The 26,721-nt window shown below is 47.2% G+C and overlaps 1 protein-coding gene across 1 annotated transcript in view; it reads left to right on the forward strand.

The window, feature by feature from the left end:
• Positions 1-833: 833 nt before the first annotated feature.
• Positions 834-26,721, forward strand: part of LOC147629972 (uncharacterized) — a 300,394-nt gene continuing 274,506 nt past the window's right edge. The window contains exons 1-5 of the mRNA XM_086811523.1: positions 834-1,200; positions 1,497-2,073; positions 2,161-2,321; positions 7,015-7,108; positions 12,850-13,124. Of these exons, the coding sequence (XP_086667649.1) occupies positions 1,573-2,073; positions 2,161-2,321; positions 7,015-7,108; positions 12,850-13,124 (1,031 nt within the window). The 5' untranslated portion in view covers positions 834-1,200; positions 1,497-1,572. The remainder of the gene's footprint in view (positions 1,201-1,496; positions 2,074-2,160; positions 2,322-7,014; positions 7,109-12,849; positions 13,125-26,721) is intronic.

The raw sequence follows: 26,721 nt of genomic DNA on the forward strand, positions 1-26,721 counted from the left end.
AAATGAATCCCTCGAGTTTGCCTACTACACTAGTAAACTCATGCTTATTCTGCCACGAGGAAAAGAGTCTTATGCATGATTTAAGTGGGTTTACATGGCAAAGATAGCTTCAGTGTGCCCACTTTACAACCAAGGAGGATGCATTATTGGATAAGTTTAAAAGCTATTTCTTACACTTTTTTCAGCGACATTGCTTAAATCTATCCTGCTATGTATCTAGGTATTATCTCCTCTACAGACCCATGAACTCCTTGTCCTCCCTACTTTTGTTGATTAAGTGCATGGAGAGGAGTCTCTTATATGGGCATGATCTCCTTTGCATATGCCTACATTCACGTGTCTTAAATCCACCAGTCTCTCTCCATGCCACTCTCGCATCATGTAACTCCTAATATTCATTTGTGCTTGTTTTTTAGCCATCATGTAATATCATTGTTTCTTTCTTGGAATGTAAAAAATACATAATTTAATAATATATCCATATTTCTTGGATAAACATGCTGGTGGGATCATGTGATTTTTCTCAAAGTAATTGCTCCTCTTTTGTGATACCTTAGCTTAGGAGCTCGTGGGTTTTTAGCTCGGAAAATCCCAAAACTGCAACGTGTCAATCGACAATTTTATTAACTCTACTAAGATCCCACCTTCTAAAAATTTCATCACCTAAGGTCATCCATTATCTCCATTAACTAATTAATGGAGAACAAAATTTGGTACCCAAATATTATTATTGTGGCAAGAAAAAGTATAGACGATTGATGTAATTATTTATTGGAAGGAGCTTTAACCCGTAAAACCCGTAAAACCTCACCTTTTGCATTTTTGGCATCGTACTGAAGGGTAACGATAACTACCCTCCTTCGTGTTCCTGTGAACCGGAGAGGGCCAAACCCTCTCAGGGCCTGCTGGCTATGGCGCTTGACTCTTCCACATGAACAGGAATCCTCACCTCTACGTCTGACGTACTCGCAGCGCGCATCCGGAAAGCGTAATAATTAGGGAAGATTTTCAAAGTCAGATACAGCATCCAGCTTCTGTTGGATCCAGTTTTGTAGATACCAAGTTAATGGACCTACAGGAAGACTGCGGGTTTTGATCTAAAATCTGCAGCAGGTCAGAGTGTTTCTCATGTGACAGCCACCTCATCTGCAACAGATTGGGCTTTTTTTCTTCATATGAAAGCCACATAATCTGTAACAGGTGATTTTTTTCCTCATGTGAAGGCCACGTCAACTGCAACAGGTTGGGATTTTTCCTGCCACATCATCTGCAACAATTTAGGGTTTTTTTTAACTTGAAGGGGCCATCTACAACAGGTTAGGGTTTTTTAAAAGAATGGAATATCATCTGCAACAGGTCTGGGTTTTCCCTTGTATGAAGCTCACATCATGTGCAACAGTTTAGGGTTTTTTCTCATATGAAAGCTGCATCATCTGCGACAGATTAGGCTACATGAACAGTTTAAGGTTTCTGAGGCTTTGAAAAGTTGATCTCAGACATGAGAAAAATGCAGAGCTTGATGATGGAGCAATTAACAGCTCAATAAAGGGTCTATGTGTAACTTTGGTCAAGATGGGACCTTCCAATGGCTACCCTACAGCTGCAGAACAGTCTTCTCGTCACCATCTTCAAAGCAAAGTTCTACCACCGGTTAGAATTCGATGGCCCAAGGTCTTCTATAAGCCTCATGTAAGGGCTAACCCAGACACCTATGATGAGCGCATCTCAGATTTTCACAAGCTATCAGAGCCATCTTTGTCATCACTTTCAATGGCAGCAGTAGAGGAAGAAATCAGCCACCGACCAGAGGAGATGGGATACTATGATCCAGAACATGTCGGTAGCTACCCTCCAAAACCACACAATATGCTGCTTTTCAGAAACTTGAAGGCATTGGGTGGTTGTGGTTTGGAAGCTCTAGAAGAAGATGAAGATGCTAAAGCTCAGCCTGAGAAGGATCTGGAAGCTCTGGACAAAGAGACAAGCACAAGAAAGACAACTTTTGCTTTTCCATTGGACCTCTTTCATAATCCAGAGCTGGAGCTCCACCATCCTAGTGTGGACATTAAGGAGGTATGTAGTTTGTTCAGTAGGAACATGCTTTGATGAAAGGTTTGGGTTCTTATTTCTTTGACACGCTTTTCTGTCTCTCTTGAAAAGGCTCATCAAAGACAAGAAAGAGGGGTGCCAGGAAGATCACGGTTCTACTCTGCCAAAGGGCACTGCTCTTGGGAGCATTGCTTAGTATTGAGCTATGATAAAGATAGAATGGATTTTCTGATTGAATGGTTGAAGAATGGGAAGCAGAAGACCGTAAAGAGGTACACACCAATTTTGCTTGCTGTATTCATTGGACAGCATTTGGACAAATTTATGGGTGGCACTGAACCTTGGATTAATTTAATTAGTCAAATTTGGAAAATTTGCTTGGAACTGCTTGAAAAGCTGTTCATATTGCCCTGCCCTTAGCTCCCACCTTCTCCTTCAAATTGCTGCTCAACCACCCTTCTCTATTCTGCTGCGTTGCTGGCCTCCTGTGCAAATGCTCGATCCTGAAGCCTTTCACTGCAGGGTCTTGAGAATCTTTTTTTTTTTTCCGGGCAAAAGATACTTCAATTAGTTAAAGAAAAAAACAGCCGCAAAGGCTAAGTACAACCACGAAGGGCTAGATATAAACTCGCCTCATATAAGGGCGGGAAACAAATAATCAAAGGGGAAGCTCCGGCTGGCCGCTCTGAGAGGAGAAGGCTATCGCATACAACAGGGGGAGGGGGGAAACAACCATACGGGTGGTTTGTAATGCCAAATGGGGTCACCGCCTCTATTTGTGAGGAAAGGGCCAGGCCTCCAAAGTCTCAAGAAGGCTTCCCACCGCTTCTGCATCATGCAGTCAGAACCTCCGTGCAGCTTCCCCCACCATTGACCGTAGAGGGTGTGAATGATATCAAGCCATATGCTCCTGACGGTCTCAGCCGGCGGAGCGTGGGTACCCTCAATGGCCTCGCTGCATCTAGCATGCCAGATGTGCCCAGCTGCGATGCTACTGCAAATCTCCCATCTCTGGCATGAGCCTGGTTGCCAATCACCTGTTGGTGGGGCTGTGACTGGTATTGTTGCAATACGATGGTGGGAGACCTGAAGGGCTAGTCCTCCCCCATCCTCCTCATAAGTCCTGACCACTCTAGCCTTGGTGGTCCAAGTGACAGTACCCCAAGTGATGATCTGGGTTGATGCCTTGTCCATAGCGAAGATGCGGAGAATCCACAACCAAATCTGCTGAGCCTTTGGGCAATCCCAAAGGCAATGTCGCTGAGACTCTTGGGGGTGGCCGCACCTTGGGCAAGTTGGTGACCGACCTCCAACTGCTAGCCAAGTACCGATTGCCAAACTCCTGTGTGCTATCAGCCAAAGAAAGAGAGTGATCTTCCTCGGCCGATAGCTGTCCCAAAGCCTCTTTCAGAAATCTAAAAGGAAGCGTTGTGGTAGGCCCTGAGACTGCCAGTGTGCGGCTGCTTCTGCTGACGGTGTGCCATCTATCTCTGGCATTTGGATCCTGCAGCCGAGCCGCGCTATGTATGCAAAGAAGGGGGCATCGAGAGTCTCGTCCCCGATCTGCGGGATCATGCCAAGCCCACTCACCAAGGTCCCACTGCAACCGCGTGAGAGGTCTGATCTCCCAAATCCATAGCCGCCATAGTGTCTCCCTGGCCACCTTGGCCGGTGCTGGATCTATGTGCCATTCCCATGCCCGAAAACCAATCACCCTCACCCTCTGCAAGGTGCATCCTCTGAAATCCTCCAAGGGGTGCTGTGATCTCTCTAGTTTGCCATGAGATCCAATAGAAAAAGTGAGTAGACCACTGTCCTCATATGCTCCATGGACCGCCACAAGGATATTGTGTCTGGTAAAGACACCTAGCCATATCGGGGGGTTGGGTCGGGAATAGGCATCAGCCACTTTGGAGGAATAGTTGAGTCAATGTCGATGCTAAGCCTATCTCTACCCCGGATCCCTATCAGGCCTCTCTCCTGCTCCTCCGTAGGTAACTGCCTATGTGCAATCCGATCTCCGGAGACCTGGCTGGTCCCATGCTCAAGGCGCCCCAAGATATATGCGGTCGGGCCCCTAGCATGTGGCTACTTGGTAAACGGATTAGGGGGTTCCAGACCAAAGGTTGCCGAAGCTGCTCCTCTGAGGCCACTGGAACAATCTGTTTGAGGGCTGGCCTGAGATGATCCCAAGCACGAAGTAGATTGGCTGCGAATTTGTCCTCAAAGGCAGGGCTAAAACCATGGGCTCTCATCTCTGTGAAGATCCATCTAGTACTTTGTGGCCACGGGCCTCCAAGGCTCGGAGTGCGGGCTGAAATCTGGGCCGGGAGGAAATCCTTCCAAGGCTCACCATTGGGTAGGAGTCCTTTGACAATCAACTTGCCCAGCAGGGCATGGCTTTGTGTAGCAGGATCAATGAGGTCAAGCCCCCCTCTGCTACGTGGCTGAATGATCACTCTCCATGCCACCTTGGCCCTGGACCGAAGGGAGGGGGGAATTACCTCTCTCGTGTGCCTCTAGACTCTCTTGCGTGCATCCATCACCTGGGGGGATAATGGGGCACCAGTGAGAAGAGATCGGAAGAAATCCGTGGCAATGGCTCTCACATGTGGGGAATCAGAAACAACAGCTCCATCCTCGCCAAGCAATCGACGAATACCGTCTCTCCTCCTGTGGGGGGCCAGCTATCTCAAAGAAATCTCCAGTAACTCTGTCTCACCGGCCTGATTCCAGAATGAAGCCCTGGCATGGTATCTATACTCCACCCTCCTCTCCTCAATGGAATGAATCTCCGTACGGGCGGCGGGAATCTGACTCTCAATCCACGGACTGTCTTGGGAACTCTCCTGAAGACATTGTAAAGAGGCTAGGCCCCTCCTTAGACTCCTCTCCTGCTCCTGAAAACCCTCCAATCTACCCTGGGTTGTATCCTATAAGAAAACACTAATCTCCCCCAGGCCATCATCCAAAGTGCCCGTTGCAGAGCTTGAGGAAAATTCCAGTCCTGCCCATATCTGCTCAATTTGGCTGCAAATCTTGGGGTCCTGAATGAGGCTGTCTGGAATCCTGGAGCTCGCATGCCTGTCATGCCTCCATGGATCCTCTAGGGACAGAATAACTGGGGCATGATCTGAAAATGTAGTGCCTGCTAGAATACCAACCATGCCTCCATGGCTGCAAGCCCACTCGCCGACGTAAAACCTGTCCAGGCGAGAGAGGTTGGGGCTAGTGCTCCGCCTATCTAATCGAGAGAAACTAAGACTCCCAGGGCTACGCCTAAACTCTGGGAGATGCCAAGGGTTCTGTCCCCTAAGAATCAGTATCATCTCCTTCCAGGTAGAGTACTCCGTTCCTGAGACCGTGGCCGTGCCACCTCCAAGTATGTCCTCTGCTGCTTCTATCATATTGAAGTCACCACACCGCCCATGCACCAAAAATCAGCCTGGGGCAGGGCCTGTCGGACAGTGCTCCAAAAGATAGCTCTACCTGCAGTAGCATTCGGGGCCTAAATGTTGAGGAAGCCAATGCTATCCTCACCAATCAGAATGGTAACCCATTGGGCACGTCCTGGAACTATGACTCGTGATCTTGTCACAGTCGGCAGAAGCTGCTCACTGATAGATAGACACACTCCTCCTTGCGTCCCTCAAGGGACAAAGGCTGGGGACCAAAAAGTATGACTCTTGCCTGGTAGAATCTTCCTGCAACGGCGGGTGCGCCCCTCAGTAAGGTGATGCTCCTGGAGGAAAAGAATGTCTATAGGTCCCTTCACCATAGCTTGCTGACGCTCTCCTCTAAGGACGCCTTGTCCCTGAAAGCATTGAGGCCCCCCTAAACCCTGAATGTTCCATAAGACAATCTTCATATCAATCTTTGTGTGAGGCAGAACTATCGGAATTGCCCTCCACTCGAAGAGTCTTGGGCGCTGGTTTAGACAGGGAATAGTCACAATCTGTCCTAGTGTGAAGTCGCGCCAAGTGGGCGTGGATCCTGCCCTCCATGTACTGCCACTCTGCCCGAGCGCGAGAATATGCATACTTTGTGCTCCATCAGTCACAATGAAGATATCTATAAGGAGGGGGGAGGTACTGCGATAGAGGTATGCATGAACACAAAATGTAGCACCTCTAGGCTGGAGATCACCATCTCCCCTCCTTGGTCGGCGACAAAGGGAGAAAGGGGGCGACAAAAGAAGAGGCACGAACACCCGCTGGGGGGGGGGAGGTGCTGATGGGGGCAGAAAAGGGGAGAACGGAAGAAAAAAAGGGGGGGCAGAAAGGCGGGGGGAGGCGCAGGCAGGAACAGAGGGGGAGAAGAGGGGACCAGGCGGCGCTGGTGGACAGGACAGAGAGGAGGGAGGCAGAGCTGGCGGGTAGGGGCACGCGGGGGGGGGGGGGGGGGGGTTGGGGGGCGCGCAGGCGGGAGGGGGCACTGGCGAGAGCAGGGGGGTGCGAAGGCGGGAGCAAGGGGAGAGGGGATGCGTAGAAGCAGCGCTGGCAGGCAGGGGCTCAAATGGGAGCAGGAGGGGGCGAAGGGAGCACGGGGGCGACGGGAGGTGCAGGCGGCGAGGGTGGGCAGGAGGGGCGACTGGAGGTGCAGGCGGCGAAGGCAGGAGCAGGGGGGCAACGGGAGGCGTAGGTGGCGAGGGCGGGCAGGAGGGGGCAGATGCGAGGCAAGGGAGCAGGGGATGGGGGGGGGGGGAGTTGGGGGAGCAGCTTCACTCGACGGTGCTTACTTGGATCTTGAGAATCTGACAGTCCAAGTAGCCACTTTTGCACTCCCGCACATGCCCTAGTTGGTTGCCTTCCTGGAAGCAAGCTGGTAATGCAGCTGCATTCTGTATTTGCATGTCCATGGTAAAAATCATTCTTTGCATGTGCAAGAGAGAGGCAAAAGGTCATATTTATTTGTACAAGGAAAAATGCCGTCTTTGAAGCTTTAGAAATGCTCTGGATTCTACAGGCTGAATCTAATTCTGGATAGAGAGAAGGAAAACAGCTTCATAGTTAAGGTCCTTGATGCCAAGAACTTGCGAAACATGATCGAGGCTCAAATGGTACAACATCAACACTATGTTTGCTTGCCATCTATTACGTCCTCTATTTCCCCGCATCCTGCATACATTCAGAGAAAATGTAACTGGATAGCTTGGATGTTGGAGCACTTAACTATTAACTTGATTAAACACACAATTAACCACAAATGAAATTTCATAATTCACCCAGATCATCAACACCGAACCCCTTCTCCCCCTTTAGGCGATCAATCTCTTTGATCTTCTACAGTTAAGCCCCAATGTCCGACAACACCTCAGTGCAGTCCTGCAGCAGCTTGATGGTAAGCTACTGAATTCTAGTGGTGGGCAGCAGTTCCACAATGGTGGGTCCCCACTTTCTATAGGTGCATGCATTGCGGGTTGCATGGGTATCAGCCGCACCAACCCCTCCCTCACTGTCCCTGCCTATCTGTGGAGATCATTACTAATTGTATGGCCATGGCTCAGAACTACAGGAAAACTACATGATTGGGGCTCTGACCATTTGTAGATTCCCCAAGAGCACGGGCCAGTGGAGCTGAAATTGGAAGAAGGCCTGGACCCATGGTGCCACAGTAACTCCTACCTCTTCTAAAACCCCTTAGACAACCACATGTTGCCCCATGTTTGAAGGCGGCCTTGTTCCCCATGGTGACGAGTCAGAACTTCTTTATTGGCTCCAGGCAGCGGTCAGAGCGCTATGAGGCACTAGGTCTAGGAGAGCCGGTCATGGGACACCATAGAGGACGAAGGGTTGTCAAACCTCTCTGGAGTAAGGTAGAGAAGCACCCAATCACTGGTCCAACCACTCCCCCAACGCCCCAGCACCAAGAATCTGCATAGGTGCCCTTGGAAGAACCTACCATTCCCTTAGGGGAGCTTCCTAAGTCTTGGAGGGAAGAACAATAAGGCACCTTTCTAATTTACCAACAGCCAGCTCACGATCCCACTCCTCTCTCCCAAGGCTGCTGAGACAAGGGAACCTCTCTCCCTTCCCTCTTGCCAAGACCTAGTACACGAATTCAACCTCGGTAGTGCAAAGAATCCCCAGCCCATCGTGTTAGCCTCGTGGTTGTGGGACCTCCTATGTAACATGTGGAAGCTTCGGGGGAGATTGGTAACTTCAATGCTCAGAAATCAGCACACTTGTTGCGACGGAATTAACACAAAACTAAATCTAGATGTGCAGAAAAATAGAGAGAGAGAGAGAGAGAGGGAGAAGCGGACACAGTATTGGGTCCCAAATACCCTCCGTAGGCCCCCCACCACGAATGGTGTATTTGCTTAATTAGAATGATGCAAATCTGAAAAGAAAATACAGAAACACTTGACCTTTCTTGGCTGAGATAACTCTGCCCTTGACCTGCAGTCCTTCACCCCTTCTGCGTTAGCTTATCCTTGGCTGTCCTGGCCCTTTGATCAGCTTAGGCTCTTGGTGAATTATGAGATGAAGGAATGGATTGTGGGCCTTGGTATTTATAGTACTCCAGGATGACCAGTCGGCTGCCTTTAATGCAATCGGCTGTCCCAGAATGGCTCCACGACTGAATATTACAGCATTAAATTATATTAAATGCTGTGCATGACTTAATCCATGGCTGGGCATTTATGTGCATGGGAGATAGGGGCTGGGCACTTAGGCGCCTGCTGTTCTGGAGGCTGGGCAGCCTGTATGGGCTGCCCCATACTTACCCTACAGCCATCACAAGGCTGGTTGACCTGTCGGCTGCCCCTGGCATGCCCCTAGGGCTGTCCTACAGCCCTCCATGGCCTACCCATGGCTGGTGGGTACAGCCAGGACCTTCGTGGCCCTCATGGGGGTGGTTTACACTGTCCCCATGCCCACACAAGTACTTGGGGTAGCCCTATGGGCTGGCCCCTTTCCTTTATGCAAACCCTAACTATCTACACAATGATCTGGTATCCAGTACCATACCAGATACACAATCACTGACATCATTCCAGAGGGAGATCGTGGATTCTATGAGTTCCTTGTGCTCAAGTCGTTGGTAAACCAAAGGACTTGATGCTGGAAGAGTTTTACGTGGGGATATACATGCTTCCTTCCGTATCTACGTAGAATTCATGTCCATTGCGCGTAGCAACGACAGCTTTTGGGTTGTCAAGGATCTCTGGCTCACGACTTGGCAATGCCGGAAGTGACCATCACTCTAAGAGTACCCCGTTATGGTCAATGTAGATTACCTCAGGTAGCCTGGCTGCTGGACGAATCCATCCTCAGTGAGCCTAAGGAAGTGATCTCTGTAGAAGTGCATCTTCGGTGAATGATCACAAGACAAAGGCAATTGATGCAAGAGAGATGGAGAATAATACTAGATTACTATCGCAAACCGAAGTTACAAACTAATGGCGTATGCTTGTCCGTGTGCTCTGCCAAAAGGAGCTTCGATGGAGATCTAGGTAGACTCTAGACACTATCATGCACATACAAGAGGCAAACAACACAGTGAAGATAGATCTAAACTCAAGAAGGTTGTGGAACGTCTATATATAGATCCAAGGTTGGTCGTATTATAAGTCAGCCCATATTGGCCACCCTACGAGTGGTCCAGATGGACTGAACCAATTGCATCACACAATTGGGACCATATTGAACTACAACAGATACCTATTATATCAAAATTAGATCATGTACCTCCCTGCTCAGAGAAAATGTACAAATTCGCACGGGCTTTTAGAATGGCTAGTACTCACAACCAACAGACCTAGGATTAGGGCTAGGGGTGCTAACCCAAGATTGGGGTTAAGGGCTTAGCTAGGGTGTGGGGACCCATAGGGTCGTGGGCTAAGGACACTAGCAATAAGAGATAGTGTATCAAAGGATTTGCGGAAGTCCACACAGTGGCAGTGAATCCAGCGGCCTCCTTGATGATGACTCCAAGGGTAAAGATGTGGGCCAGGGTGGAGGAGGTCCTCCAAAATCCTGCCTGTCTAGGTGCTGTGTCCCTCTCTCTCTGCTAGTGTGTTGAGCTCAGACTCAAGCGATGATCCATAGAATTTGCCAATATGTGACCAGTCATGATAGTCCAGTAATTATTGGGATCTGTAGGGTTTCCGGCTTTATGGATGGGGGCGATAATGTGGGATGATCAGGTGGGTGAAAAGACTTCCGACAGAGCTTGGTTAAACATATAAGCCAGGAGTGGTGCTAGAGCGTCTCCTGCATGAGAAAGGTGTTCAGCCATGAGTCCCTTGTGATCCTGAGATCTGCCATTTTTGAGCTTGTGGCTTTGGTCACCATATCGGAGGTGAAGAAGGTGGATGTGGTGGAGCGCGGCTGTGGAGGATGTGGGAGGGGAGGCTAATTATGTGATTGTGCATAGGAGTGCCATGTCTGAGGGCAAGTGATGGGGTGGGTGGGCGGTGCGTGAGTATCCTCCAAGCTTCCTCACAGTTCTCGATCAAGAAGAGTTGGTATAATTCTTCCCAACCTTGTCTACAGTGTGCTCATTCCTTGCAAACGAGTAAGGTATTAGTAAATCTGTTGAGCGTCTCGCTCTTGGATTTGACCAGTAGCTTGCTCATGTTTGAGACTGTCACGTGTGGTAAGACATTCGTCATCATACCAGCAATTCTGGGGATTTGGTGATGGATCATACAATCGTACAATTTATCGGAAGGCGGCTACAGCAGATGTGTGTATGATGGTGGTAAGTTGAGAGAGAAAGAAAGAAAGATATATTAACGTCTCCTAAAGGCCGAAATGGCCCATGAGACCAAAACAAGGTACAACTGATGATGATGATGTCTCATCATAACAAATCTGAAAGAAAGAATGAAAATAGTAACATCCTAAGAGAGCTAAGAGCTGAAAGCTGAACCGCTGAATCGTCGCTGTAAACTCCTCCAGTGGCGGGCAACGATGGCTCGAATCTGCCGAGGTTCAATAACGTTTTTGGGGAGCTGAAAACAGGTCATGAGACCAATGATGATGTGATATGTGATGGGTGGTTAGTTATTTCATCTTCTATCTATGCACATGTTCTCGTCTCTCATGAGGTGCATGTTGAATTATCAAGTGATGTGGGGTAAATGTTTGGAGCAAGGGGGAGTGTTATGTGACCCTAAACATTTGTAATGGTTGCATAAGTCATTGACTATGGTTGAAAGGGTTAAAGCGAGCCCAAAGATTGATGAAAAGGTGCAATGGCCAGCCCATGGGGAGGCCAAAAGTGGGCACCTGGAACAAATGGGAATGGATGCTTTATGGGTGCTCACTTCAAGGGAGATGGTGCTCAAATCTAGAAAAGACTAGGGGTTGCTGAAGCAATGTTATGGGCCATGATTAATGGCTAATGGAAAGCATATAAAAAGGCACTTTATCTTATGGATTGAACACATGAGCTTTTAAGCTAAACCTCTTGCCTTGCCATTATCTTGTCATTATGCTTCACTTTTGTCATTAGTGTTAATCTCTTTCTTGCTCTCTAGCATGCCGAGATGATTAGTTAAATTCATTTCTACACACCCTAATCAACTCTAGATGAAAATCTCAAGTGTGCATAAATGTCTAGGCAAACTTAGTGCTATGTTTGTTCGTTTCTTAGCTATCGGTAGAGCTCACATGCATATCATCAACATTTAGTTTGCTACCTTACAGATTGATTGGCTTCCTCCAGCAGATTTCATGGGTGGCCATCCTTATCTGGTGACAGATTTCTTTTCTGATTCTTGGTCTCTGCAGTGACCTCCACGGCCTTGTAGGAGTGTGGTTGGCTACCGTGGGTTGTGAACAACCATTTGCAGGCGATATGGTGTGGCACGAGAGTCCTCATTTACTGTTTTTAGGACTGCTAGCTGCAGCTAAGTGAGTGTCGCACTGGATTGCACCACTGATTGGGCAACCTGCCACCAGCTTCACCATTTGTTGCATGGTTGTTTGGGCCATGGAGACAGGTCCTGCCCTCTGCTGGGAAGCCCTTGGTGCTGCACATGCATCATGACATGGTTTTACCGCTTTTGAGGCTCCTATAATATGGGATTCCGCCTAACCCAACATTCTTAATGGGAAGTGATCAGCATCCTTACAGCTCGACACATTTGGTAAGCTTGTTTTTGAGGCAATCAAGGGTGTAGCCATCCCTGTTGCCGAGACAATAAGCACCATCTGGATGGTTCTCATACATACACTCCGATGCCTATGGGAACGTAAGGGGGAGTCTCATGCCACCAAAGAGAATAAGGTCCCTCCAGACCTAACATATATTGTATGCACTTGTTATGATCCATTATGTGATAACATGAGATAGTAACTTATTTTTCTAATTGATAAGACAACCCATGTGAAGGGACTGTGGTTAGTTTCCAAAATAGGCATCTTGAGTGGACAGCAGAGAACACCCTTCAATGTTGAGAGAGGATCTTCTTGTAGGATATTTCAATGAGATATCCCAATTCCTTTGGATTGGATGGGACACAAGAAAACAGGACCTCAAAGTTGGATGGGTGTATTCTGTCATCAATTAGCGTACCTTTGCTTGTGTTCATGCCTTTTTCCTGAGAGATGGATGGTTAGTTAGAGATCTCTTGCTTATCTGATGTGAAGCTTTGCAAGTTTTCTAGCCATTCTGCAGTTAGCTCAGAGGTACCGTTTCATTAAATTTTTAAAGCTAAAAAAGTCAAAGAAATATTTTCTCGCTATCCAAATTAACGAGTTGTTCTGTTGCTTGCATTTGGCATTCAATGTGTGTTGATATATTTTCTACGTATAAGAGCTTGCTTGGCATTCTGATATAATGCAGAGATACTCCGATTATGTTGATGACCTTCCATTTGAGAATCCGGAAATGTTGGATACACCATTGAAAATTCGGCTTATAAACTTGGCTGGGATCTGTCTTAGCAAGAGATACCCAGATCTTGTAGCTAAGTACATGGAATGCTTAAAGGTTGAGTACTGTAGAAGTGTGAAAAAATCCATACTTGACCACAAGTACTTTGTTACCAAAGAAGATCTTGCAAGGTTAAGAGCTCTACAAATCATTCATTGTGATACTCCTGAACCACCAGTACCCAGGTAATGATAATTTTCAGCCTGTATTTAAATCTTAATTACTATCTTTTTTAATGTGTTGTACCACCTTATTGATTCCAACTCTGATATTGTAAAAGCATACATTTTTTACTTCATTCACAATTCTCCATGCATGTCCTTATTGTCGGCATAGAAAAATAAGCAGTCTGCCTGGGCACCTAGCATTCCTGTATCCACACAGGATGGTGGCCTAGGAAGCCAGATGGTTAAGAAACATCTTAGATAAGATTTGTCTCAGGCTGCATGCTAGAGTGGACCATTAACCCATAACGGTTCACCCATGGAGTAGGTAGACTGTCCTGACTTTGTGAGGCCCAAATATGGCCCAAGATGAGCATGAATAGCCATGGGAGGTGGTGAAAACTGCTTAGTAGTTGTAGCAGCTTTTTATGGGCCGATGCGGATGGTGGCACCAACTATGATTGCGGACCCCTTTACGGAGACACTCCGGCCCCTTCTCCATGCAGTTCATCAATCATCACTCTTTAGTTTTCTCCCTAGCTTCTAATAGCATACAGATTCCGTGTGAGCAATTCCAGATCAGCACTCAAAGAGCTCCCTTCATTGGAGTACAAAGGTGTGGAGGCTTTGCCATCTATTGTATCACATCGGTAATGTAGTATTGTTCTCTATCTCTGTTATTGTGTGCAACTGGAGTTTAAAAATCCTACAGTGATTTGGTGGGTATTTTAGTAGTTGATGGCTAATCACCTGTATTGTTAAAGGGGATCCTGTGGTTTATCATACAAGAGCCAAGCTTGTTTTGAGGATTATTGCAGATACTACATAGAACTGTGTAGTGGCCTGGCTAAAGCTGCTTGTGGTGGTTGGGTTAGAGCTACGTGCTTTCCTAACTGAGCTTTATTCTACTTTAGCATGCTGTCTTGTTTCTTCTGCATTCCTATTCTCTGTTTTGTGTAGAGGTACTAGATTTTCTTCTATTATGGGCCTGGTACCACAACAGTGGTATCAGAGCTTTGTATTGGATCCTAGGCTAGGGCTAGAGTTTGTGTGATTCTTGGCTTGAGCTAGGCTTGATCCTTGGTTATGACACAGTTTTCTTTTGATCCAATGTGATTGGAAGAACAAGAAATTCGCAGTTTGATCTGAATTATAGGATTTCCATCTTAGCCTTGAAGTCAGTTTGAACAAGTAGAAGTGCAGAGTTCTAGGCTTTTTCTTTCGAGGTCTAAGGAAAGAGAGGTAAAGAGAGAGTTATTCTTGTTTCTGGCTTCTTTTCACCTTTGGAACAGAACCTAGGGTTTCACTGCTTGATTTGGAAGGGATAGGAAAGAAGAGAAAAAATAGATGCCTTGTTAGAGTTTTTGTGCTTTGTTTTCTCTAAGCCTTTTTAAGTTTTCATTGCTCCCAGTTAAGTTCTGACTATTGCGATAACTGAAGGTTAGGTTGCATCGGGAGTTAGGTCTAGAGCCTTGCTTAGAAGAATGGTGTGGTAGTGCCAGAGGTCCATGATGACCAGTGAGGTGATGTGATTTTGCAGTGGTATCTGTGGACCAGTGAGGTGGTATGGTAACCGGTAAGGTGAGATCTAAGGGGATCCTGCTGAGCACTTGCATTGTAGGGACGTAATAGTATGGACCTAGCAAATTTGAATTGACGTAACATGAAACCTATTGTAGTGGTTCTCCTCTAGACAGTATCTCCGGAGTCCTCAATGCTCACGGCGCAGCGCACACATGAATAGACAGATTAGAATGGAGCATGACACAATGACAAGATTGACAAGAATACTGTAACAACACTTGTATTACTCCAAGACACTGTTACATGCCCTTCATTGTACAGAAGTGGTCAAAGTGAGTAGGATGACACACACGCTGAAATAGACAAGTGAATACATCACTCAGTGGATAGACTCAATGAACCAGATGAGAAGGTTAAGGATAAGGATGTAGTACGAAGGATGTCCTCTAGGATGAGCGGAGGGGCCATTTTAATGATTCTTGCAAGACGTGGTGGAGTTGGTAGCATCTCCTATCTCTAGTTGGTGCCTTCAATGCCGGTGCGTGCACCTCTCATGTATCCATTGGTGGTGTGCTTTCGTTTCTGGATAGCTCACCGAATGCTCTAGGATGGTTCTTCTAGCTTTGGGGTGATCCATTGTATGGTCCGACCGGAACAGTCCAGTGTGGGAACCCTTGGTGGCTACACCTATCAGAGAAAAGGAACCATGAAGAGCAACGAAGGTCCATGGACCCCCTAATTGGCACCAACGGGTGACATCTCCTTGTGCTTCAGGACCCTATAACAGAAGCAAGGAGTGGGCTCAACTATTAGGAGTAGAAACTGCGGCAGTCCAGAAGTTACAACCCTTCAAGTAGGAACTAGCTAATCATGAGTATACCATGAGGTGACGGAGGTTGATGAACCAAATACCTTAAGTGAAGTAAGCAGTGGGAAAGAGTAATAGACCAGACCATCCTACAAAAACAAAACGATCTCTTCTTAGCCAATCGTCCTGTAGCTAAACTGAATGCCAACGAAGAACTTGAAGAAGAGAGAGAGATTGAATTCATTCTCCATCAATGGGATAGCCCCCTTTTATACATTTTCATGGCTCCAAGGTCCTTGTTACAATCCCTTGCATGTGGGATAACTCACACAACCCTTTACTTCCACTTGTCCATGGACAGCCTACCCCTCTACAGGTGCCCCGGGTGTTAAGAGTTCACCGTCCCGGTGAACAAGCATAAAAAACAAGTACAAGGATAGGGTGGTGGATAAGCGCAGGAGAGAGGTGAGAGGGATCTGCATCGGTTGAGCCCATACGTAGGTGGCGGAGGGAGGAGATACAGCCCGATTGGTGGGGTAGTGAGTTGGTGTGAAAGCGGCGGCCATCACAGCAGCCATCAGCAGGCCAAGCCAGATGAACGGGTCGCACTGGGCGCTAGGCAAAAGCCAGGTGTGGTGTGAATTTCGGCAGTAGCCAAGGAAGACCGCTGAGCAACGGCGTGAAGTGCGCCGATAATGTAGGTGAACCCACGTGGTCAACCGTTGAGCCATGAGCAAGAGAACCGAACCAAGCGCCTGAGGGCAGGCATAGATGCAAAGGAAGCTTGAGGGCGAACAAGGTGCCAACAGTAGATGCAGGCATCAACGAAGACACACAGTTGGTGGCGAGGTGGAGTTGGCTACAAACGGGAAGAATGAAATGCAGACGATGAGCAGCAGAACAACCTCAGACATCCACGTGAGCAGAAAAATAAAACCCAAACGATGAGCATCCACGATGAGCAGCAGAACAAAACCCAAACGATGAGAAAAAAAAGAAACAACAAAAAGCTAAAACAGGAACGCAAAGGTTCTTTTCCCTCCCCAGCAGGATCGCCAGAATTTAGCCTACCTGTAACTAAACTTAATGCCAACGAAGAGCTTCAAGAAGAAAGAGAGATTGATTTCGACGGGAAAGCCCCCTTTTCTACATTTTCATGGCTCCAAGGCCCTTGTTACAATCCCTTCAATGTGGGATAACTCACGCAACCCTTTACTTCCACTTGTCCATGGACAGCCTACCCCTCTACACATCCTTACTATCAAATAAATCTTTCGGTTCCTTGGAAGATTTTCCAATGGCAATGGTCATAGTTATTCCCTCACTCAACTTCTCAAACCATTTTTGGGTTCCCTTCTTTGCATTCTATGAAGTGGTATAGCTACATTACTTTGCTGAAGATTGAACCGTTACATTGTTGTCTCCTCTGAAAAAATCGTTCACCAAAACAACATACTTCCGGCAGTCATTACATGAGAATGATACTGATAGATTTTTAGAAGTCTTTCACTTCCTCTCTTCCTTATTTGTTTTCATTCCATCATTTCTCTGTTTTTACCTTAACCTTTTCTTTGCTGCTGTCATCGTCGACAGTCCCCTCCCCCGGGCGTTCGGAGCGGGAGCTGCACCTGAGCCTCATTGTAGACAGCCCCCTCTCCTAGGAGCCCCACTTGATCAGCTCTATCCCCAGTCGATGGAGGAGGACCCCGTAGAGCCAATTAAGTCCTCCCACTGGGAACGGTTGCGCAGCAAGACAATTGCGAGGTGACACAATCGGGAGCACCGGCATGCACATGGCCATTTCCAGCTTAAGCACTCCAGAGAGCCAGGATGGGAGCCCCAGGCTCGTGTAGAGGAGGGGGACCCAGTCTAATAGTCCCATCTGCAGACGCCTCGTCATGATTCCTCCTCAGCAGAAGGGGGAATAGCTCCAGAGATACCAGTCCCCGCAACGAACCGTTAAGAGCCCTTACTCTCGAAGGTGGCAGCCATAGCTCGCCTTGCCTATAGAATCCCAGAGGGCCTCCCCCCTCACCCCTGGTGGACCCCATCCTGCCCCATCTGCAGACTGTGATATGGCCTTGTATATTATCATGTACATGCTGATTTTTTCTTTTCCTTTCCTTAAGGGCACTTTGCCTTTAAGTGGGAGGTTGTTGGGGTAAAGGCGTTATGCCCACCCTTATAGTGTGTACAAGCCCATAAGTTATAGTACATAGTACACTTAGTACTTTTAATGTACTAAGTGCACTATGTGTACTAGTGCAATAAACATGTGTGATAGGGGAGTCACACACTCATGCCTCATGAGTTGACTTATCCCCACAACTCTCTCTCTCTCTCTCTCCCTTGCTTCTCTGTGTATGTCTCCCATGAATGAACTCTAACCTAACCCTAATTCAGGTTTCTCCCCATCAACTGGTATCAGAGCCGGTGCCCTTCGAATCTCTGTGCAAGCAGGCTTGCTCGTGTGAATGTGGTGAGGCGTTCATCAGCCAGCGAACACAAGGAAAGGCAGTCGGAGTAGTCAGGCGCCTACATCAACTGGTCGCAAGGACACGACAAGAGCACCACACAGGCTGCGCCCAACAGGAGAAGAACCAGCAGGTAGTCTACGCTGCCCAACAGTCGCAGCAGCCAAAGCAGGTGGCGCTCATAAGCGTGCGAATCAGTAAGCGATAGGCGAAGTGTTGGGCGGATGAGCGATGGCGTAAAGATACGCAAGCGAAGCTAGTCCACATAGCGAGCGAAGGCACTAGGCGGGCGAAGGCAGCAGCCCTAGGCGACCTGTAGCGTGGCTGAGGCAGCACACGTCCATACTCAGGCGAACAGCGTGAAGCTTGCGAACGTGGAGTTCCAGCGCACAGCGCTAGGCGAAAGCAGCGTGTGAATCGTGTAGGCGCTAGGCGAACACGTCAGGTGGGCGTTAAGCGCAGGCAGAAGCGGGCCAGCTCTACACGGCGCAGGCAATCACGAAGCCCACACAGCCAGCCCACGTGGCTGCCCAGGCTGCCCACAGCCAGCACACCGGGCTGCCCAGCTGCTCCAGAAGCTGCCCAGCGCCGAAGTCGCCGCCACCACCGCCTCCATCTCAGCCTGCAAATCAAGAAACTCAGAAAAATCAGAAATTTCAGAGGTATTTGCCTTCAATATTTTGGGAATTTCTTATCAATTCAAGCAATTGAGCAGGTACAGGTGCCCAAATTGCTCAATTTTGAGCAAAATTGGCAAAATTGGGTGACATTGGTCACAATCAGGATCAATTTGCAGGAAATTGGTCAAATCAGGATCAATTTGCAGGAAATTGGTCAAATCAGGATCAATTTGCAGGAAATTGGATGTCGAAATTTGGGGTTTTTGATGTAATTGTGCAATTAAGCACTCATACCTGCTGTATGATGTGAAAAATCGCACATTTGGGCAAAATTGCAGCAAATTGCAGCAAATTGCAGTGCAAATCAAGGGGCTTTTGTGCCGATTTGGTTGATTTGCATGCAGGCAATCGCATTTGATGCTGTGGATAATGTGTTGATGCCTTACAAGCACTCAATGTGCCTGTAAATCAAGGGGCTTTCATGTATTGGATGTATATGTGGCCAAGGGGAAGCATCGTGAACACTCTGGATGCCTTCATGTGCGTCAATGTACCATGTATGATCAGAAATTGATCTCAAATCAAGGGGCTTTTCAAGTTTGTATGCTTGTTGAGCTTGGCAAAGCAGCAGGCAAGACATTTATGCCTTGAATCCTCAAAAAATCAGCTTGTAGTCAAGGGGCTTTTGCCCAATTTCTGTTCGGGACTGTTGTATGCAGTGTTCGAGACTGTAGAAGTCTGATTTTCACTCATTTGGACAGCCAGGAGAGCATTTATTGCTATTGTACCTGCTGGTACAGATTTGGCACAGCTTTGTGCATGTTTTGGCATGGCTGTACACTGTTTTGAGTGACCAAAAGGTTCAATTTCAGCTGCTGTACTTGCCGGGACAGGTTTGGTACATCATTGGTGAGCACTTGGTACTGCTGTACAGTACTTTGGAAGGGCAAAAGAGCACATTTGAGGTGCTGTCCAAAATCTGCAGCAACCAGATTTTGGTGTTTTCATCACATAAAGTGGGAGAAAAGTTGCATTCTTGCTTCCGCAGTGGGAGATAAAGCTTGGGAGAACATTTGTGAGCACTTTGTGTGCTTTGGGTGCAGTGTTTGCACATCTTGGGTGCAGTGTTTGCACATTTGCAGGGAGTCAGGCATTAAAGGTTGCATATTGCTATGGCAACCACAGGTGAGAGCTCTTCATTGCTTCACATCAAGAAGCTTGAAGGCTCGCATAATTATGATATTTGGCAAACCCAGTGCTACAATGTGTTGCTCCAGAAAAAGCAGCACAAGCCTATCAAAGAAAGGGGTGTGATGCCCGCTTCTCTTACAGTTGAAGAGTGGGAAGATATGGATGAGCTGGCAAGATCTACTATCATGTTGTCTGTGTCAGACTCATTACTTTTCAGCATTCGTGAAGAGAAGACAGCTTGGGGAATGTGGCAGAGATTGCAGGACTTGTATGCCCAACAAAGTGCCTCAAGCAAAGTGTATTGGTTGAAGAAACTCATAGGTCTTCAGATGAAGGAAGGGGCGTCTATGACAGCCCATCTCAATGAGTTTAATGGTATTGTCAGCCAAGTCATCAATCAAAAGTTGGCAATGGACGATGAGTTCAAAGCCACTTTTCTGTTATGCACTTTGCCAGAGAGTTGGGACACATTCAGGACAGCCACTAGCAATTCGAATGCTATGTTGTCATATGCAGATGTTAAGGGTGCTCTTCTTCAAGAAGAGATGAACAGGAAAAACAACTCTGTTGGAAAGTCCAATGCAATGAATGCACGTGGGAGATCCCAGCAAAGGGGGAAAAGCCAAGAAAGGGGAAGGAGCAAGTCTCGCTCCAAAAAGGATTTGGAATGCCATTATTGTGGCAAGAAGGGACACATCAAAAAGCAATGCTACAAATGGAAAAATGATCAAAAAAAAAAGGGAAAAGGCAAAGACAAAGAGAAGGATGAAGCCAAAGATGTAAAGCCAAAGGGCAAAAGTGGAGTCAAGATCGAAGAAATCAATGTGTCACATGCAGGTGGCAATGAGGATGAGGTCCTATTTACTTCTTCACTTGATGCCCATTCACTTCTTACAGGTGGTCATGGTATGCACTCATGGATCATTGATTCAGGTGCCTCCTTTCATGTCACAGGTTGCAGAGACTTGTTTGTCAGGTATACTGCTGGCAATGAAGGAGTGGTTTATTTGGGTGATAACCATGCATGCAAGATACTTGGCAGAGGTGATGTGAGGCTTGTATTTTCAGATGGCTCACAGCTTATGCTCCATGATGTCAGGCATGTGCCTGAGATCAAGAAGAATCTACTTTCTACTGGACAGCTTGATGATGCTGATTATGTTACCACATTTGGTAGTGGAAAGTGGAAGATTAGTAAGGGCTCACTGGTTGTTGCCAGAGGCTCTAAGGTGGACACTCTTTACTTTATGCATGCAGGTGTTTGTCACCATGCTAATGTAAATGCAACCGAGCTGCCGGAAATTTCTATGTGGCATAGCCGGTTGGGACACATGAGTGTCAAGGGAATGGAGCAATTGTCTCGTTTGGGTTACTTGCCTTCTCTAAAGTTTTCAAGTTTTCAGTTTTGTGAGCATTGTATATATGGTAGGCAACTACAGTGCCCCCACAAGAAAGCTCTTGGACAGAAAGATGCTCAGTTAGAGCTTGTGCATACAGATGTATGTGAGATGCCTCAGCTTTCTTTGGGAGGGGCAAAATATTTTGTGTCTTTTATAGATGATGCCACACGCAAGGTGTGGGTTTATCCTCTTCGTTTGAAGAGTGATACATTCTCAGTGTTTCAGAAGTTTGTTGCTCATGTTGAGAATCAAACTGGCAAAACACTGAAGGCTTTGCGTTCCGACAATGGTGGAGAGTATACGTCCAAACAGTTTCAGGACTTTTGTGATGCTAAAGGCATCAAGAGGGAGCTCTCTACTCCTTATGATCCTCCACAAAACGGGACAGCAGAGAGGATGAACAGGACCATATAGGAGAAGGTCCGTTCTATGTTGTCACATGCTGCATTACCTCATGGTTTTTGGGCTGAAGCTGTTATGACAGCCGTTCACCTTATAAACAGGTCACCTAACACGAGGCTTGGTGGGAAAGTGCCAGAAGAAGTATGGACAGGGAAGCCTCCGTCATACAAGCACTTGAGAGTGTTTGGTTGCGTTGCGTACGTGCACATACGCAGGGAAATGCGCACCAAACTTGATCCTAAGTCTCACAAATGCATATTCCTAGGATATGGTGACAGAGGTGAAATGGGGTATAGACTTTGGGATCCCATGAATAGAAAGATCATACGCAGCAATGATGTCATTTTTGATGAAACATGCATGTATAAGGAGCCTGCAAGGCAACAGGAGCCTGGCAGAGTCATCTTTGATGATGATGGACATCATGGACAACAACAAAGGGCTGTAAATCAGCCATTACAGCAGGAAAACCAGCCCTTAAATGGTGCTGAAAATGGTCCAAATGGACAGCCAGAGATGGCAGAAGATATCCCTATGGATATACCACAGTTAGAGGAGATACCGGGCATGATTTTTCAGCCTTATGGCATGGAACAGGAGCCACCAATGGGTGATATGCAGGCTGAACAGCAACCTGCAAATGATGGTCATTGGGTACGGAGGTCCACTAGACCCTCCAGAGCCCATGACAGGTTTGTTCCAGGGGTTGACTACTTGATGCTCACTGACTGTCGGGAGCCCTCATGTTACAAAGAGGCTTTACAGAGGGCAGACAAGGCTCTATGGGAGCGTGCCATGAAGTCAGAGATGGATTCTCTGCATAAAAATGGAACTTGGAAGTTGGTGCCTTTGCCTGCAGGCAAGAAGGTTTTGCCATGCAAGTGGGTATACAGGCTCAAAGTTGCACCAGATGCAAAGCCAAGATACAAAGCCAGGTTAGTGGCTAAGGGCTTCAAGCAGGAATATGGTGTGGACTTTGATGAGATCTTCTCCCTAGTGGTCAAAATGACCACACTTAGAGCTGTGTTAGCTTTGGTTGCACATGATGATCTGGACTTGATTCAGATGGATCTGAAGACTGCTTTTCTTCACGGTGATCTCCATGAGGAGATATATATGCAGCAGCCAGAGGGTTATGCAGTGAGTGGAAAGGAGAAGCTTGTATGCAAGTTGAAAAAGAGTCTTTATGGGCTCAAACAGGCACCAAGAGAATGGTATCATAAATTTGATACATTCATGAAAACTCAGAAATTCAGGAGAAGTGACATAGATCACTGCTTGTACACCAAAAAAGCTTTGGATGGCAGTCTATTGATTCTCATTTTGTATGTTGATGATATGTTGATTGCCGGGAAATCTCGTAAAGAGATGGATGCCTTGAAGCAGAGGCTGCATCAAACCTTTGATATGAAGGATTTGGGTGATGCAAATCACATCTTGGGTATGCGGATACTTCGGGACAGAAATCAGCATGTGTTGTATTTGTCTCAGAAGGAATACATTGGCAAAGTTTTGCAGAGGTTCAATATGGACGGGGGGAAGAAAGCTAGTACTCCTTTGCCTCCATATGTGAAACTCAGTGCTATGGACAGCCCACAGTCAGATAGAGACAGGGCTGATATGGCCAAGATTCCGTATGCTTCAGCTTGTGGCAGTCTCATGTATGCCATGGTTGCTACTAGGCCTGACATTGCATTTGCAGTGGGAGGGGTTTCTAGATACATGGCCAACCCTGGCAAGAAGCATTGGGAAGCAGTGAAAGGTGTCATGAGATACCTGAAGGGCACACAGGATTTGTGCATTTGCTTTGGCAAACAGGATGCATTAGTGCATGGTTACACGGATTCGGATTATGCCGGTCATCCAGATAACCGGAAGTCTACTACCGGTTATGTGTTTACATTCACAGGAGGTGCTGTGTCATGGATATCCAGGATGCAGAAGTGCACAGCCTTATCTACTACAGAGGCCGAGTATATTGCAGCCACAGAGGCTTGCAAGGAGGCATTATGGCTATCTCGGTTAGTGGTTGATTTGGGCTATACAGGGGATATTCCATTGTTGCATTGTGACAGTCAGAGTGCCATCCAGTTGGCAAAGAACCCTGTCTTTCATGCAAAGACGAAGCATGTGGATGTGAAGTATCACTTCATCAGAGAGGTGATAGAGAACAAGCAAATTCAGCTTGTTAAAATTCATACGGATGACAACCCGGCTGATCTGTTGACGAAGAGTTTGCCTCCGGAGCGGTTTGCTCATTGCAGACACTTGATGGGCATTGGATGAGGCCATTTTCAGCCTTGATATGGCCTTGTATATTATCATGTACATGCTGATTTTTTCTTTTCCTTTCCTTAAGGGCACTTTGCCTTTAAGTGGGAGGTTGTTGGGGTAAAGGCGTTATGCCCACCCTTATAGTGTGTACAAGCCCATAAGTTATAGTACATAGTACACTTAGTACTTTTAATGTACTAAGTGCACTATGTGTACTAGTGCAATATACATGTGTGATAGGGGAGTCACACACTCATGCCTCATGAGTTGACTTATCCCCACAACTCTCTCTCTCTCTCTCTCTCTCCCTTGCTTCTCTGTGTATGTCTCCCATGAATGAACTCTAACCTAACCCTAATTCAGGTTTCTCCCCATCAGACTGACCACTTGGACCCTGTAGGGAGCCACGCCTTTCATCGAAAAATGCTCTGCCCCCTCCCCATGCCACACTTCACAATTGTACTTGACAAAAACCACACAAATTTGCGAGTGCTCCTCATGAGTGTACTGTCACAGTTGAATAGACTGCAACGTGCTTACCTGGTACATGGGGAATATTCATGAGCGAAGGATAGACAAAATCCCTCCTCTTTTGCTATCATGCACATAACATGAAGAAACCCTAAACATTACTCCTCTTTTGCTATCTTCCAGATGTTCTACTTTTGCACCTTAATGAATAGATGATACTTCTACATCTTGGTGAAGATTTTTTTTTTTTTTTCAGAAAGAGACTTCTATTAAGTATGAGAAAAGCATACAACAATCACAGCTACAAGCCGGAAGAGAATAGAATCACCCCAATATGTAAGGTGATTTCAACCACTGAGGAGCATCATGATGCCATGTAAGACCTGTGGTACTAGAGGAAAAGAAGATGCCATGGTCCCATTCCCGCATAAATATCACACGCTTCACCTGCGCAGAACGAGAGGGCCCCTGAATGCGAGCCCAAGTAGCCATAAGAGTGTGGATGATATCACCCCATATAGTACTAATGCACTGAGACCCAAAAACCCTCAATAGCCTCCGTGCATCTAGCTCTCCAGATCTGCCATGCTGTAATACTGGCAATAATCTCCCAACTGGTGTCAATCCTCTGTCTAGGGGGTGTATAATCAGAGTGAGGAACATCCTGCAATAAACCATGCTGGGCAATACCTCTACGAATGAAAAAAACAGAATCTGTACCACTACCCTCATAAAAAAGCTACGGACTGGACTGGGAGAGCCAAGCAACTGCCCCCCAAGTCACATGCATGGCTCGGCCACTCAACTAGCCCATAAGTTGGGCTACAGGACCCCAAATCTGCTGTGCAATGCTGCACCCCCATAGACAATGTTGTACGGACTCAGAATCTGCCGCCGCATATCTAGGACAGGAAGGTGCTACACCAAAAACTGATCTCCACTGATTGGTGGGGAGACCACCATGTAAGAATAACCAAAAGAAATGAGAGATCTGGCTCCTTCTGTATGAGTGCCAAAGTCTATGCCAATATCTGCGCTGTATCACTGGAGAAATATCATAGCTCTCCCAATGAGGCCTGAGAGTAGGAATCCTATGCATCTGTCGAGTGAGGAGAAGCGTGGCATTCCAAACAGTGAAACTGAAAAAAGGAAGGCTTTTCAAAGGATCGAAGGCATCAATCCACTCCCACTCTCCTGGATCCCACTGAAGATATCTGATAGGACTGCCACCATATAGCCACAAACACCAAGAGCCATGAGTCACTATCTGAGGAGAAGGGTCAATGAACCAGTGCTTCCCCGAGCGACCAACAATCCTCACTGGTCTAAGCCATGCTTAGTTCCGTACGTCATACGGATCTGGTCGTACGTACGATTCGTACCGTATAGTACCGTACGTATCCGTACGATCAGGTACGAAATTTCCTTGTTTCTGCCCGTTGGAAGTAGCCGTTTTCTGCCCGTTGGAAGTAGCCCGTTTTTTCTGGCTGTTTTTTCTACCCGTTTTTTCTGGCCGTTTTCTGCCCGTTTTTTTGGTTGTTTTCCTTTCATCTCTCCTGAGTCCTTCTATAAAAGCCTCAAGGACCAAGCCTCTCCTCCATCTACTCCAAGCCTCTCCTCCACCACCCTCCATCTACTCCAAGCCTCAAGGACCAAGCCTCTACTCCAAGCCTCTCCTCCACCCTCCTCCAAGCTCCTTCCATCCCACTTGAGCCTCTACTCCAAGTTCTCTTCCTCCAAGCTCTTTCCATACTTCATCTTCTCTACGCTCTCTCCTCTACTCCACGCTTTAGCCCTTCTCTTATCCATCATGCCTCGGGAGAAGCATGAGGCTTTTGATTTGCATTGCCTCAATGTGGAGAAGGACACCAAGAAGTCCAACTCCCATCATTGGACATGCCGATATTGCGGCAAGTCATACACCAGTGGAACAACAAGGCTTCTCCAGCACCTTTCAAAGATTGGGGGACAAGTTGCCCCATGCAAGGAGATTCCGCAAAGCATTGCCGTTGACATTTCGTGGAAGATGAGCGGCGGCTCAAATTCAAGTAGAGGAGCATCATCAACACAGCACCACCACGAGCACCACCATCGGCACATGATGAAGCGGCCACCGGCTCTTTCATTGGTGTATCCTCCACTGCCACTTCCACGGATGCACGGTCCGCCTCCACACCGGGCAAAAGGCAAAGGGTGGTGGAGCGTGAAGGGGTGCAACCCTCTCTCCACCAAGTCACGGGTAGTGTGAGAGGTTCGGTTGCATTCCTTAAGGAGCGGCAACGCCTTGCGGAGATAGAGATTGCTCGCACCATTATTGAATGCAATCTTGCCTTCAATGTACTCCAAAAGGATCAATGGAAGAAGATGGTGACGGCGATTGCGAATGTGGGCCCATGTGAGGGGTGGACGGGGTCTCTTACACGGCTATGTGCACGAGGAAGATTGATGAAGAGA

The sequence above is a fragment of the Cibotium barometz genome, chromosome 17, assembly GCF_041138505.1.
Source record: "Cibotium barometz isolate CiBa-2024 chromosome 17, ASM4113850v1, whole genome shotgun sequence".
Classification (NCBI taxonomy): domain Eukaryota; kingdom Viridiplantae; phylum Streptophyta; class Polypodiopsida; order Cyatheales; family Cibotiaceae; genus Cibotium; species Cibotium barometz.